Consider the following 12,852-nt stretch of genomic DNA (forward strand, 5'->3'; position numbering starts at 1 on the left):
GGCCCCTCTTCCTCCTGCCAGGTAGGCCCCGCGGGGCACCTTCCCTGAGAGGAGAGAATGTCTCGCGTTTGGCTTCATGCAAGAGCCAGCCTGTCTGATCTTCCAGGTCTCCTCATCGCATGCCACACTGTCAAGATCCAGCTGCCGGAGGGATTTCGGAAAGAGATGGTGCGCTACCTGCGCTCTGTGCAGCTCCCGGATGGAGGCTGGGGCTTGTGAGTAACCAAAGATGCTTCTTTCTTTTAGTGATGGCACCTCCAAGGTCCAGCACTTGGAGCTGCTGTCAAATCTGCCCAGGCTCAGGGAGTGGGACTTGGCAACTGTAATACCTCTGGGTGGTTGGACTTGCTTGTGTAGCACTCCAGGTATACCTTTTGTCACAGAGGTGGCTGGAGCATCAAGTCTGGCTGCATCTCTTCTGTGGCACTATATCCCAAAGCATCATGTGTGACGGGGTAGTGCAGAGCAATGTTTCTCCCTGGGTTAGTTGAGTCTCCCCTTTTCCACAGTCACCCCTGGCAGCCTACTTCACCTTGACAAAGACAGCCCTGTGCAGTGCGTTGTGTCTGGCTAATGCTAATATCTGACTAATGGCTATGCTGTCTCTGTGTATACGTGTGTGACAGGCATGTGGAAGACAAATCGACGGTGTTTGGCACAGCACTCAACTACACAGCCCTGAGGATCCTGGGGCTTGGACCAGATGACCCTGACATTGTGCGGGCTCGTGTAAACCTGCACAGCAAAGGTCAGCTCTATTGTGCCCAGCACATCAGCCATGGGGCTGGTACACTGGTGAGAAGAGGTCTGACCAGACCTGAGGCCTGCATGGAATATGGGGGGCTCCCAGGTGGTGGAGGAACTGTTGGTCTTGCTTGCCCTTGATGGCACCTATATTTTCAATTAATGATGGGAAAGTGTGTTATGTTTTTGTACCATTGCCTGCTTGCCTTTTTTCGGGACATGTGTCCCAGCCTGAGTGGCGTGCTCCCAAACATAAGGAGAAATGGACCCTGCAACTGTGAAGAAAGCAGGGAGCTGGCATGGTTGCAGTAACCCTGAAAGCTGATGTTGCTCTCTGCAGGAGGTGCTGTGGGAATCCCTTCCTGGGGGAAGTTTTGGCTGGCTGTCTTGAATGTTTACAGCTGGGAGGGAATGAACACGCTTCTCCCAGAGATGTGGTATGTGCTGCCCTCAATGCGGAGGCAGGGGGTATTGTCAGTCCTGCCACCAGCCTTGACTCACAGCTGTCTCAAGCACTGGTGGTTGCTGGGATAACTCCAGCTATGGCTTGGAACTGGAGGTGGTCAGGCGGCTTGTCAACTGGGAGACCAACAGCAAGGCCAACCAACGGGTGGATAGGGAGGATCCACTGAAGGGAGATGCCAGAGTTCAGCCCTGTTAGGTTTACCCACAGGGTCCCCGATACATCCGTGTGCTCCCTGCCTGCCACCAGTATCTTCTGTTGTGGCCAGCCAGAACTGGGCCCTAGCAGGACAGGACAGCCACATGTAAGGCTGCCAGCATTAAACCCTCACTTGTACCCTCTCAATTACTCAGAGAGCCACTGGGTGTCAGAGAAGGAAAGGGGGGGAAATCAGGGGCTGCACAGTACCAAGAGCTGCTGGTGCTTTGTCATCAAACGCACTTAGCAGTCAGTGCGGGCTTCTGCCTTCAAAGTCGCATGGGGAAGAGACTGGCCCGTGAACTGACTTCTCCCCTCCCTACTGTCTGAGCTCGGGATCTTCCCTGCCCTGTCAGCTGGGCCAGGAGCGGTGTCTGCTGGCCCTGGTGGGGAGGGAGCACCCCTGGTGGGGAGCATCTGAGCAGGGCTAGGCTGTATGGATATTCCCCCTTCTTTTCTCCTGCAGCTGTACCAGCAGCAGCAGGCCTGGTACAGGGGATAGGGAAAGGCACGCCATGCTCCAGGCATCCCTCTGTCAGCATATAGTCTCTCTGTGCTGCCCTTGGCCCTCCGTGTTCTTCACAGTAGCACCTTCTCTGTTGCAAACAGGCTACTTCCTACGTGGTTCCCAGCCCACCCATCCCGGCTCTGGTGTCACTGCCGCCAGGTTTACCTCCCCATGAGCTACTGTTATGCCAGGCGTCTGTCAGCAGAAGAGGATGAGCTCATACGGAGCTTGCGACAGGTATGGAGCTGACCCTGGTGGGGCTCCCTGACAGCCTGCTGTGCATGCCCTTGTGGGCCAGCCTCTGGCTTGCGAAGTGACAGCTCTCATACCTGCACAAGTCTCTGTCCAGGCAGTGGAGCCAAATTCCAGCAGTAAGCTGCCTATGGGTGCTTGTTCCCGGCTTACCAGGCTGATGCCCTTTGCTGTCTTGTGCCAGGAGCTGTACGTGCAAGACTATGCCAGCATAGACTGGCCAGCCCAGCGGAACAATGTGGCTGCTTGTGATGTGTACACCCCGCACAGCTGGCTGCTGAGGGTTGCCTATGGTGAGTGCCGTGTTGGCTGGGGCGGGAGGGCCCTTGCCATGTGTGCCAGTGGTGGTGAAACTGAAGCTGCCTTGTACCATGGGGACTCTTTAGGGACTTAGTGCCAGCTACCGGTGTATGCCCTAGAGCTGGGATGGAGACATGGATTTTGTGATTCTTGGGCTTCTCCCTCCCTGAGAGCAGCAGAGCCTTGTGCCCAGGTCCTTGGGCCGCTCTGGGGCAGAGCAGTTCCCGTGCTTTCCTTGACTGGCTGTCATGTGAGTAGTGGTGCAGTCTGCCACAGCAAATGAATCTGGCCACATGGAGTGGGTTTTTCACTGCATGTCCCTTTCTTTTCCTGTAGCCATCATGAATGTGTATGAAGCCCACCATAGCACTCACTTGCGGCAGCGTGCCATCACAGAGCTGTATGACCACATCAAAGCTGATGACAGATTCACCAAATGCATCAGTATTGGGCCGGTAGGATACTTGCTGTCGATCCTTTAAAAATATTACCCTTTGCTCTTTAGGGACTAGCTTGTGGGCCCCCAGCCCTTTGCAATTGTGGCATGTAACCATAATCATCAGGTTTTGCTCAGGCACAACTCCTGCTGCTCCTAATGCTCAGCAGCTTAATGCTAACAGGGCACAGAAGATGCAGAGGGCGTGGGGACATCTCTGGCCCTGGTGAGGGGTACCTCTCCTTGTGGTCCAGGGAAATGATCTGAGGGGAAGCTCTAGAGAAATGTCATGGCACCTGCCCAACTAACTCAACTATGCTAAGTGATACCACAGACGGAGCTGTCGGAATAAAGCCCGGGACCATCTCTAGATGGCTTTGTGCTGAGTGGGAGGGATATATGTCTCTGGGGCTGAAAGAAGCTATACCCAGAGCAGTGACAGTGCTGCTCTTGGCAGATTTCCAAGACGATCAACATGCTGGTTCGCTGGTTTGTGGATGGGAAGAACTCCCCAGCTTTTCAGGAGCATGTTTCCAGGATCCCTGACTATCTCTGGTAAGGGCTGAGTGTGGCCCACCTGGGACAGTGTAGAGCTCTGATCCCTGTTGAGTGAGCACACTGGCTCCCAGACTGCTTCCTGGCACTCTTGCTGTGCCTGTGCTGCAGCACTGTGGTCTCTTCTCCCACAGGCTGGGCCTCGATGGCATGAAGATGCAGGTGAAGTACTGTAGGAGTTCAACTGTGACTTGGAGGGACCCTGTCATGCTGGAGCAGCCCATGGAATAATGGGATAGCTTGTTCACCCTGGGCCTGAATTCCTGGCATCTTGCCTTTGGTGCCTGGTGGCCTTGTCTGTCTCACTGCCACTTCCCCTGTCTATGCCAGGAGTAAATAGTGTCCATCCTGCTAGTTTGCCTCATTGTGGCTGTGAGCTGAGGGGGCAGCTCTACACCTCCATCCCCTTCATCCCCATGGGTCATGGGAGAAGGGAAGGAGAAAGACAGGCCCCTGATACTGCACGTGAACTGAGCTGTGCTTCTCTCACAGCCATTGTGTCCCTCTGCTCCTTATCACTAGCCACCTCTCCTGTCTCTGCTGTGCACAGAGCAGGCTGAAGCATGGAGCAGCTGTCCCTGAGCTGCTGCATCCATCCCCTCTATTGCCAGCACATCAGCTGTGATGCTGGGTGACATAAAACTGAGACGCAGGGTGGAGGGAGCTAGTGGGGGTAATGCAGGAAGGACGTGCTGTCCCATAGACCCCACAGCTTGATCAGGCTGCTGCCAGCACCTGCCCCTCACTATCTGCTTTCTCTCTTCCAGGGCACAAATGGATCCCAGCTCTGGGATACTGCCTTTGCCATCCAAGCCTTCTTGGAGGTAATGCACCCCTCAGTGCTACATGCTGCCTTGGGAAAATGGTTTGTCCTGGCACATTCCCAAATACCAGCAGCTCCTACTATGCATCCCCTCAGACCCCTACTGTGCCAATTCTGTCATTGCATCTTATGACTGAGCCAGGCAAACACAAGTCTTCTCAGAGTCCCCCTCAGCTGTAGTAGGCAGGGTGCCCAGCACAGCTGGTACAGCACATCTTTTGATGCTGCTTTTGAAGCAGGAGGCCACAGCACCACCTGAGTGGTTCGTTAGACTTTCCAGCTGCTGCAGTCTTCTGGTAAAACCCTGGCCCTTCCTCCTCACTCCGCTTGGCCTCAGAGCATTGCTGTTTGGCAGGGACATTGTGCAGGTCTCCTGGTTTCCTGCACTGGGGCAGAGACAGCTATGATGGGCATCCTTTTTGGACGGTGGTGTGATTGCCTATGGTAAGCCCCAACAACACTTGTTGGTTCAGTTCTCACTGTAAAGGTTTGTAATGGAAACAGTAAACAAAGTATGAATGCAAACCTACAGGAAGGCCAGGCGTTAATGGCACCTAGGGGAACGTTTGGTGGCCACAGCTGCTTGCTGACTGATGACTCTGTACCTCTGTTTCTAGGCGGAAGCCCAGAAGATGTCTGAATTCACATCCTGCCTCCAAAATGCCTATGAGTTCCTCCGGTTTACCCAGGTGAGTGGAGTCAGTTGGTGGTGTCTCTCACATGCTGGCTCTGCCGACTTGGCAGCTTCTCAGAGCCTTGTTGGATGTGTCTGTTGTCTTCTGAAGAGCTTTTTTGAAGGGCTGGACTAGCAAAGTTCTAGGCACAGCCTCCTGTTTTCTGCTCCCTGTTGCTGAGAGACATCTTTGCAGTTTGGAGAGGACCTTGGCCTGGCACAGGGATGTTTGGGTTCGCTGCCTAGGCTAAGAGGGTCTGGAAAACTGAGAGCTTAGGCTTTTTTGCCCTTTGTCCTGTCTGGTGCCCACACATTTGAGGCATACTTCTGGGAAACCCAGATTCCTTGGCTAGTGACTGCATGAGGCTAGTGACTGCATGAGCTCAGCTCCTGCTGGCCAGGCCAGTGGCTTAACGGTGGGGGGGTGACTTTCACCAGCACCTTGGTGCAGATGCAGTCTTGCTGATGGTGCTGCCAATGGGAGCATTGAAAGCAGATGGCTCCCTGGCAGGAAAGCACCCAAAGAGGGGACTTCAGCAACACTTGCTGAGACCAAGCCAAAATGTGATTTGTCTTCAGCACTCCCTGCTCCAGAGCTGACCTCTTTCCCTGCCTGCCTCCCTCAGTGAAGGACAGGTGGTGCCCAGTCCCACATGGTTCTGCATCTGTGATGGTTTCAGCCCATGGTCCTGCCGCCAGAAACCTCCAGCCTGCCCTCACTTGTTTCTTGTCTTCTGCAGATCCCAGAGAACCCACCTGACTACCAGAAATATTATCGCCATATGAACAAGGTACGATGTCTGGAACTGGTCTCTGAAGGACACATGAACAGGGCACGGATTTGGGCAGAGGGGATGGGAATGACGGGCAGCACCTCCCCCCTACCTTACAAGAACAGAATGGGTCAGGGGAAGGTGCTGAACCCTCCTGACCCCTTTCCAGGGTGGCTTCCCCTTCAGTACCCGAGACTGTGGCTGGATTGTGGCAGACTGCACAGCAGAGGGGCTGAAGTCAGTTATGCTGCTGCAGGAGAAGTGCCCCTTCATAGCGAAGCTTGTCCCCCCACAGTGCCTCTTTGATGCCGTGAATGTGGTAAGTGCTGCAAAAATTAGGGCCAAGGGAAATGCAGGCAGCTAAACCAAGCTAAAGTAAGAGAAGTCAAGGCCTGATGAGCTGTTAGATCTGGTATCACTAAGCTAGTACAAGGCCTGTGGCCTGGTATGGCAACACCATATTTACTGTGATACGGACCTACATATGCGGTGTAATGTAATGTGTTGGTCCACATTGGGCCTGCCTGTCCATGTGGTTTGGGAACTGGGTTGTCTGCCAGCCCCATGGACTTGTGGGTCTGACTTTGTCCTCACACTTGGCTTGGGGACAGACTGGGGTGGTACTGCCTGTGAGCCAGTCCCAGCCCCTCTCTCTGCTTGTCTGGGCAGTTGCTGAGCATGAGGAACTCAGATGGAGGCTTTGCCACATATGAAACCAAGCGAGGAGGCCACTTACTGGAGCTGCTGAACCCCTCGGAGGGGTTTGGTCAGAGGAGCTGTGTGGTTCTGGTCGTCCTGTCCAGTGTGAAGGGACACAGTGGACTGGCCTCACAGTGCTCGGTGGGTGCCTGACTTTGCCTGAGGTCCCTCTGTGGGATAAGTGTTCCCTGGGTCCAAGGGAGAGGTTGGCAGTGTGTGGCTTGAAGGCTCCCCAGCCTCAGGGGAGTTGCACTGATATCCTTCACCTGCTGGCAGGTGACATCATGATTGACTACACCTACGTGGAGTGCACATCGGCTGTCATGCAGGCACTGAGACACTTCCACAACGAGTTCCCTGAGCACAGAGCCCCAGAGATAAGGTGAGGCACTGAGATCAGAGTCGCGTAGGGGAGAAGACAGGCTGCAACGTCCCATGCTGCCTGCCATGGCCTCTGCACAGCCCCTGCTGACCCTTGTCGGCAGTTTTGCCTGGATATCTGCATTGGCGTGGAGCAGCCTCTGCGGTGGCCCTTGGCGTGTGCAGAGCTGGGTTGCTGGTGACTTCTTCAAACCAGAGCTCCCTGCAAGAGCCTGGGGCCCAGCCTCTCTCAAGGAGCAGCACATAGGCTGTTGGGGATCAGGCTGGGGGAAATTGGTGGAGGTATGCCTCTTGACTTAACAGTTGCCTTGATCTTGCAGCCAGTTGTAGCCTGGGTCCGCTGCTTGCATGCTGACATGAAGCAGAAAAGAACCCAACTGGCGCATGATTTGACTCCAAGATCCTGAACAACATGGTTGCCTGTCTGCATGCTCTTGCATCTTGAGCTGTCTAATAATGGGACCCATCAAAGCCTCAGAGGGACTGATGGATGCCCCTGATGAAGCAGCCACTGAATCTGAGCTGCTTCTGAAGTGGATGTCTTTTTCCTGACCAGAGAGACTCTGCAGAAGGGCCTGGAATTCTGTCGCAAGAAGCAGCGAGTTGATGGGTCATGGGAAGGGTAAGCAGTGTTCCTGGTGCCCAGTTTTCCCCTGGCTGCTCCACTGTGAGCAGGACCATGATGGCAAGCTTTCCTGGCTGGCAGGAAGGGCAAGCAGGGGCTGATCCTCCCCTAGCTCCTGTGCTTTGCTCTCCTTTCCTCTCCCTCCAGCCCAGGTGGAGCAGGCACCTTGTGCATTGCACAAGACCCAGACAACCCCTGGGGGCTAGGTTGGCTCCAGCTCCTCTGGTCCCAGAGTGTCTGCTGACACCTGAGTGAGCTGGGAGCAGATGCAGGTGGGACTGGGCATGGTTGTGCCATAGGGGAAGGCAGGCTGCAGCTCTGTGCCTGCCTCTGCTCTTGTGAAAATAGCCATGTTGCAGCCAGTCTCTACTTCAGGCTTGCACCCCTGACAGTACTGCTTTCCCCTTCCTCCTAGGAGCTGGGGTGTTTGTTTCACCTACGGCACGTGGTTTGGTCTGGAGGCATTTGCCAGTATGCAGCACACATACCATGACGGGTGAGAAGGGTCTGTCTGGTTCCCCTGTCCCTACCTACCTCTTGGGCTGGGGCAAGACTCCGTGGTGGGACTGGGTGGATGCCCTGGCTGTGCATGGGCTCTCCTGCCCCAGGTACTGCTCTTCCCAAATCCTGTGCCTGCAATATGACCAGGGCACTTGCTGTGTGAGCCTCAAACTCTTGGGGCAGTCCCAGCCATGGGCAGCGCAGAGCACAGCTCCTGTTTGCAGCTAGGAAACATGGGTATGCAAACATTCCCTGTCCCCAGCCATGTCTGATTCTGTGCCCCATCCTTGCAGGACTGCATGCCAAGAGGTGGCCCAGGCCTGCCAGTTCCTTCTCTCCAAGCAGATGGCAGATGGTGGGTGGGGAGAGGACTTCGAGTCATGCGAGCAGCGCACATATGTGCAGAGTGCCGCGTCGCAGATCCACAACACGTGTTGGGCCCTGCTGGGTCTCATGGCTGTCAGGTAGGATCAGTCCTCACCTCTTCAGGCACCACCTGGCCCTAAGTGCTCAGTGAGGTGGGAAATGCAGGCTGGGTTGTGTGGCAGGGCTGGCACGGGCCCTGGGCCTGGCTGGTGTGGGCCATGCACCCAACCGTGTTTGTTCATGACCTCGTTGGTCACAAGCCTCCTGCAATGAGGGACCGGCCCGCCCAGTGCTCCACAGGCCAGTGAGGCTCATAATGCTGGGCAAGGGGGAGCCAGTGCAAAGCAAAGGTCTGGCTCAAAAGAGCAGGCCTCCAGCCTGGGAAAATGCCGTATTCATGTCTGGTGCCCTAGGGTTTTGAGGGCCTTTCCAAAGCACTCGGCATGCCTGGGACAAGCTCGGGGCAGCCTAGAAGCGGTTGGGTTCCCTAAGCACATGGATGAAGGTTTGCAGACGGTTTGGATGAGTGCTCACATCTCTGTCGTGCTTTGCAGGTACCCTGACGTTGATGTACTGGAAAAGGGCATCAAAGTGTTGATTGATAAGCAGCTGCCGAATGGGGACTGGCCTCAGGTACATCTTTCCTCTAGTCTTTCCAAGGGGTTCCCGGGTGTTGCAGATGTCCTGGGCATTGCGCAGCCATTGTAATGGTGTGCTTTCCCTTGCCTGGAAGGGCAGCCACATGTGGCTTTTGGTGGGGAACTTCAGGAAGGCAGTGAGCTCAGCGCTGCATCCTGGACACACCGTGGTCCCCTGTCACCCATACCACCTTGCTCTCTGTCCTTCTCTCAGGAGAACATTGCTGGTGTATTCAACAAGTCATGTGCCGTCAGTTACACTGCATACCGCAATGTCTTCCCCATCTGGACATTAGGGCGTTTCTGCCGGCTGCATCCCAACAGCCCTCTTGCTGGGCAATTGCAATCTGGATCCTCGGCTGGGGAGGAAAGGACCATGCAGGAGGCCTTGTCTGCCTGAACCCAGGCCATTGCAGGTGCCATGGCCTCTGACTTGTCCTAGATGTCAGCTGCTGCATGGGGCCACGGAGGTGTTGCCTGCATAGGGTATCTCAGTGCTGATCTTAACACATGGACTGCTGTCTCTGCCAGGGAGGAGTGCTGCCGAGTCTCTGCTTTCTGTCAAACCTCTTCTAAAAATCCACTTTTACAGGTTTTTCCCAGATATATCCTCCCTTATGGGATGGGAGTGAAGTGCCTTTTCAGACTAGTTTTGCGATCTGAGAAAGCTGCCAAGCTGTTTTGTATTACACATCTAGACAGACTCTCTCATCCTGGGTAGAGCAAGGCTGCCTTTATCTTCCCCTCGTGCTGTCCAGGTTGGCTGTGCAGCAAGGGTGTGGGATTTGGGGCCTCCCCTGTGCCCAGCATCATGATGGGGTGCACTGCCCAATACCTGCTGAGCTGGCCTCTGTGCTGTGGGTGCTAGCAACTGCCTTTGAAGTGCTCTCTGCCCTGGAGCCTGTGCTGGGAGGGGAAGAGCACCTGCCCTCCCCCAGACAGATGGGAAAGAGGAGTGAATTGCTCAGTTTTCTTACCATTCTGTCCCCCAGCTGGTGGCATCTGGCTTCCCAGAGCCTCACAGGTGAAGTCACCAGCATCATTCCCACTTTGAAAATGGGGAAACTGAAGCAGAAAGCACTGATGTGGTGAGCGTCAGGGCACAGCCTGGGTCCCTGGGGCTCCAGCCTTCCTCCAGCGCAGCAAGTGCCTCTGTTCAAGCTGTGGTGCAGTTGGGCATTCACATTTTGTTGTCACAGTTGAAAGTCGTATTGACTTGACAGGTTAATAAATTGCTAACAGTGTTGCAAGCAGAACTTAGCTGTGTGTTGGTCTCCTTATGGTCTTTGCCCCAGTGTGTGTCCCAAGCAGAGAGGGGCTTGCACAGCAGCATCCTGTAACCTGGCTTGGGTCACCTGTCCCCAGTGACCATCTCCACCAATAAGCAAGCCATGCTTGGAGCCTGTGCCTGCTTCATCTCCCTCCAATGCCTTTGTCTCCTTGGCTTTCAGCTCAGTTTTTTCATGTGTCTGACAAACAGCTCCCTGGCTGAGCTAGGACAGTGACATGACTGTTGAAATGACAATCTTGAGGCAGCTGGTATCTTAAAATACCAACTGTGAGGTACTCTAAGGTGTTACGACTCAAAGGCCAGACTATGCACAAGCTGTGAAACTTGGGTTCTCCAGGCTCCCATTCAAATTCAGCATGCCAAAACTGAAACATGTTAAGGTTCCTGAGGTTTTTTGAATATTAACTACCCTTCCTCCTTCCCTCCCACCTCAAGAAACCAGAAACCTCCACTTCAAGATTACTGTGTGATGATAATTTCTTAATCTAATTTCTACATAGGAATAAACAACAACACTCAAGAAAGAGCTGATGGCCCCTAGCCCCAGCAGTTCAGCCTTTCTGCCTCCAGGGACCACTGCTTTTTAGGGGGGGAGAAAAACCCTTAGGAATATCTTGTGCAAGGTTGCTATCTTGCCTTTCATTTACAAAAAAATCAAGCTACATTTGAATGTTCACTGATACCCTTCTGTTTCGCTTATCAGTTGTTCCCAGCCATAGCTGGTGTGATATGTTTCTTTTTGCACTCCTTTCATCTATTACCACAGGCTGAGAAAATTTGCGTAAGATTAACATCCTGGGAGAACTGGGTAAAAGAAAAGTGGAGTAGTTTTGTGCTTAAATTTTGCCACTGCCCCCCAGTATTGTTTTCTTGCCTGTAAATTTTGTGACAGCCACCTAGTTCCCTGCTTGGAGAGAAAGCTGGAAGAGAGCTCAAGTCACACTGCCTCCCAGCCTCTACCCTTGAAGAGGTGGGCAAGAGGGAAACACTCCTTTCCCTGGCCTGGGTTAGTACAGAGGAAAGGAGTGGGGCTGGGGCTCCTTGGGTGCTCAGGTAGGGTTGAGTGGTGCCCAGAGAGGGCTGGAAGTCCCCTAAAAGCTGACATGTGCACAGTCCCGTGCTGCCAGCCACTGTGGGTGAGTGGCTGGGGCCTGCGCGCTTGGGAGACTCACTAGCTGATCCTGGGCCCAGTGGTCCTCCTGTTCAGGGGATGGGCTCTGGGAAAGTGGCCCATTCACCTGCCTTTCCCAGCTCTGGGCTGGATCTATGGCACATCAGGGCCCTGTGTCTCTCCATGACATTGCCCAGGGACAGGACATTCCTGCATTCCCACTTTGCTGTGGAACTAGAGGATGCATCCCACCATGTCCTTCTCTCTATTCCTCCAGCTTTGTCCGTCTGTCCTGCTGCCATCACTATTTTTCTTTCTCCATCTCTATCCTGCTCCCTGTCCCCCTCTACCCTCTGTGCCTCTTCCTGTACTTCTTCTCTACCCTGCTGTCATGCTGTGTCACTGCTTTCCCTTTCTGTATGCCCACTGTCCTCCCATTCATCTCTTTTTCTCTTTATCCTTCTGTCCCACTCCCCAGCCCTTTTTCCTTCCTCCCTCTCTGCTCTGCAGGCCATTGTTACAGGCACCAATCATTCTCCACTAGACTGACAAGCACTGCTCCAGCAAGGACTGCCGAGGTGCTCCGGGAGAAGAGGGATCATATGGGCACTGAGCCCTGTAGCAGACTCACTCCCGGGACTTACATGGCTTAATTAACAAATTATTGCTTTCTTCTTTGCACTCGTGACTGTGCCTGCAGTCCCTTTGCACTTGGCAAGTGGCTGTCAGTGTCCAGGAGAGGAGGTGACATGTTGGGGGTGAGGCATCAGGCAGGTCCCAAGGCCCTCTCAATCCCCTTTACGGTCCCTGGGGAAACCCAGTGCTACTCACAGGGCTGCAGGGGGTTTCCCTTCCATTGCCATGGATGGTTGGGGTCCCCAGGCTGCTCGTGGATTTGCTCTCAGCACCCCAAGGTGACCTGGGTACATCCAGGGTCGAGGGCCAGGCCAGCATGAGTGGTGCTTGGAGCTGGGGTTCGCAGGGAGCCAGGGGTGCTTGCAGAGGACAGCCTGCCAGCCACCCCAAGCCCCACAGCAGGCATCATGGCACCTTGGGTAGGCATCAAGGCTTTTTGTTTGTGCTTGGATGCACCTCAACCCCTCCCAGCGCCCTTCTGCGTGCACACGGGCTCTGCAGGTGTCTTGGCGCGTGCCACCAAGACTTCTCTGTAGCTGCCTCCCATCCTGGAGTTTTCCTGGTGATTTTTTGGTGTGCTCTGGGGTTTGTTGTATTTTCTCTCCCTGTGCCCTAGGGAGTCCTCTGTTTGCGCCATCAGTCACTGATGTTTTGTCTTTCCTGCACCACATCCCAGAGCTCTCCGCTTCTCTCGTCCCCATAACAATGTATCTCCATCCTCTCCTTTCTGTGCACCCGGGGCCCTCCCTTCAGCTTTTGGCAACAGCTGGGACACCCTTGTTGCCTTGACGACCCCACCTGTCCCCGAGGGGGCTGCCGGCCATGTCCCACCCCGTTCCCGAGGAGCTACAGCTGTGGTGGCGGCCAGTGAGGCTTGAC

The 12,852-nt window shown here is 54.6% G+C and overlaps 1 protein-coding gene across 1 annotated transcript; it reads left to right on the forward strand.

Moving 5' to 3' along the window:
• Positions 1-5: 5 nt before the first annotated feature.
• LSS (lanosterol synthase (2,3-oxidosqualene-lanosterol cyclase)) lies at positions 6-9,335 on the forward strand (the record flags this gene model as incomplete). The annotated part of the gene is made up of 20 exons (XM_010289797.1): positions 6-21; positions 107-215; positions 627-748; positions 1,085-1,181; positions 2,015-2,150; positions 2,350-2,458; positions 2,802-2,920; positions 3,359-3,456; positions 3,591-3,618; positions 4,224-4,280; positions 4,897-4,968; positions 5,693-5,743; positions 5,895-6,044; positions 6,395-6,491; positions 6,701-6,806; positions 7,362-7,427; positions 7,846-7,926; positions 8,225-8,395; positions 8,852-8,930; positions 9,150-9,335. Coding segments are annotated over 20 exons (1,950 nt in total), but the record flags the coding sequence as incomplete, so codon positions are not given.
• Between the last annotated feature and the right edge of the window lie 3,517 nt (positions 9,336-12,852).

Source organism: Phaethon lepturus, unplaced genomic scaffold (genome assembly GCF_000687285.1).
Source record: "Phaethon lepturus isolate BGI_N335 unplaced genomic scaffold, ASM68728v1 scaffold56016, whole genome shotgun sequence".
Taxonomy (NCBI): Eukaryota; Metazoa; Chordata; class Aves; order Phaethontiformes; family Phaethontidae; genus Phaethon; species Phaethon lepturus.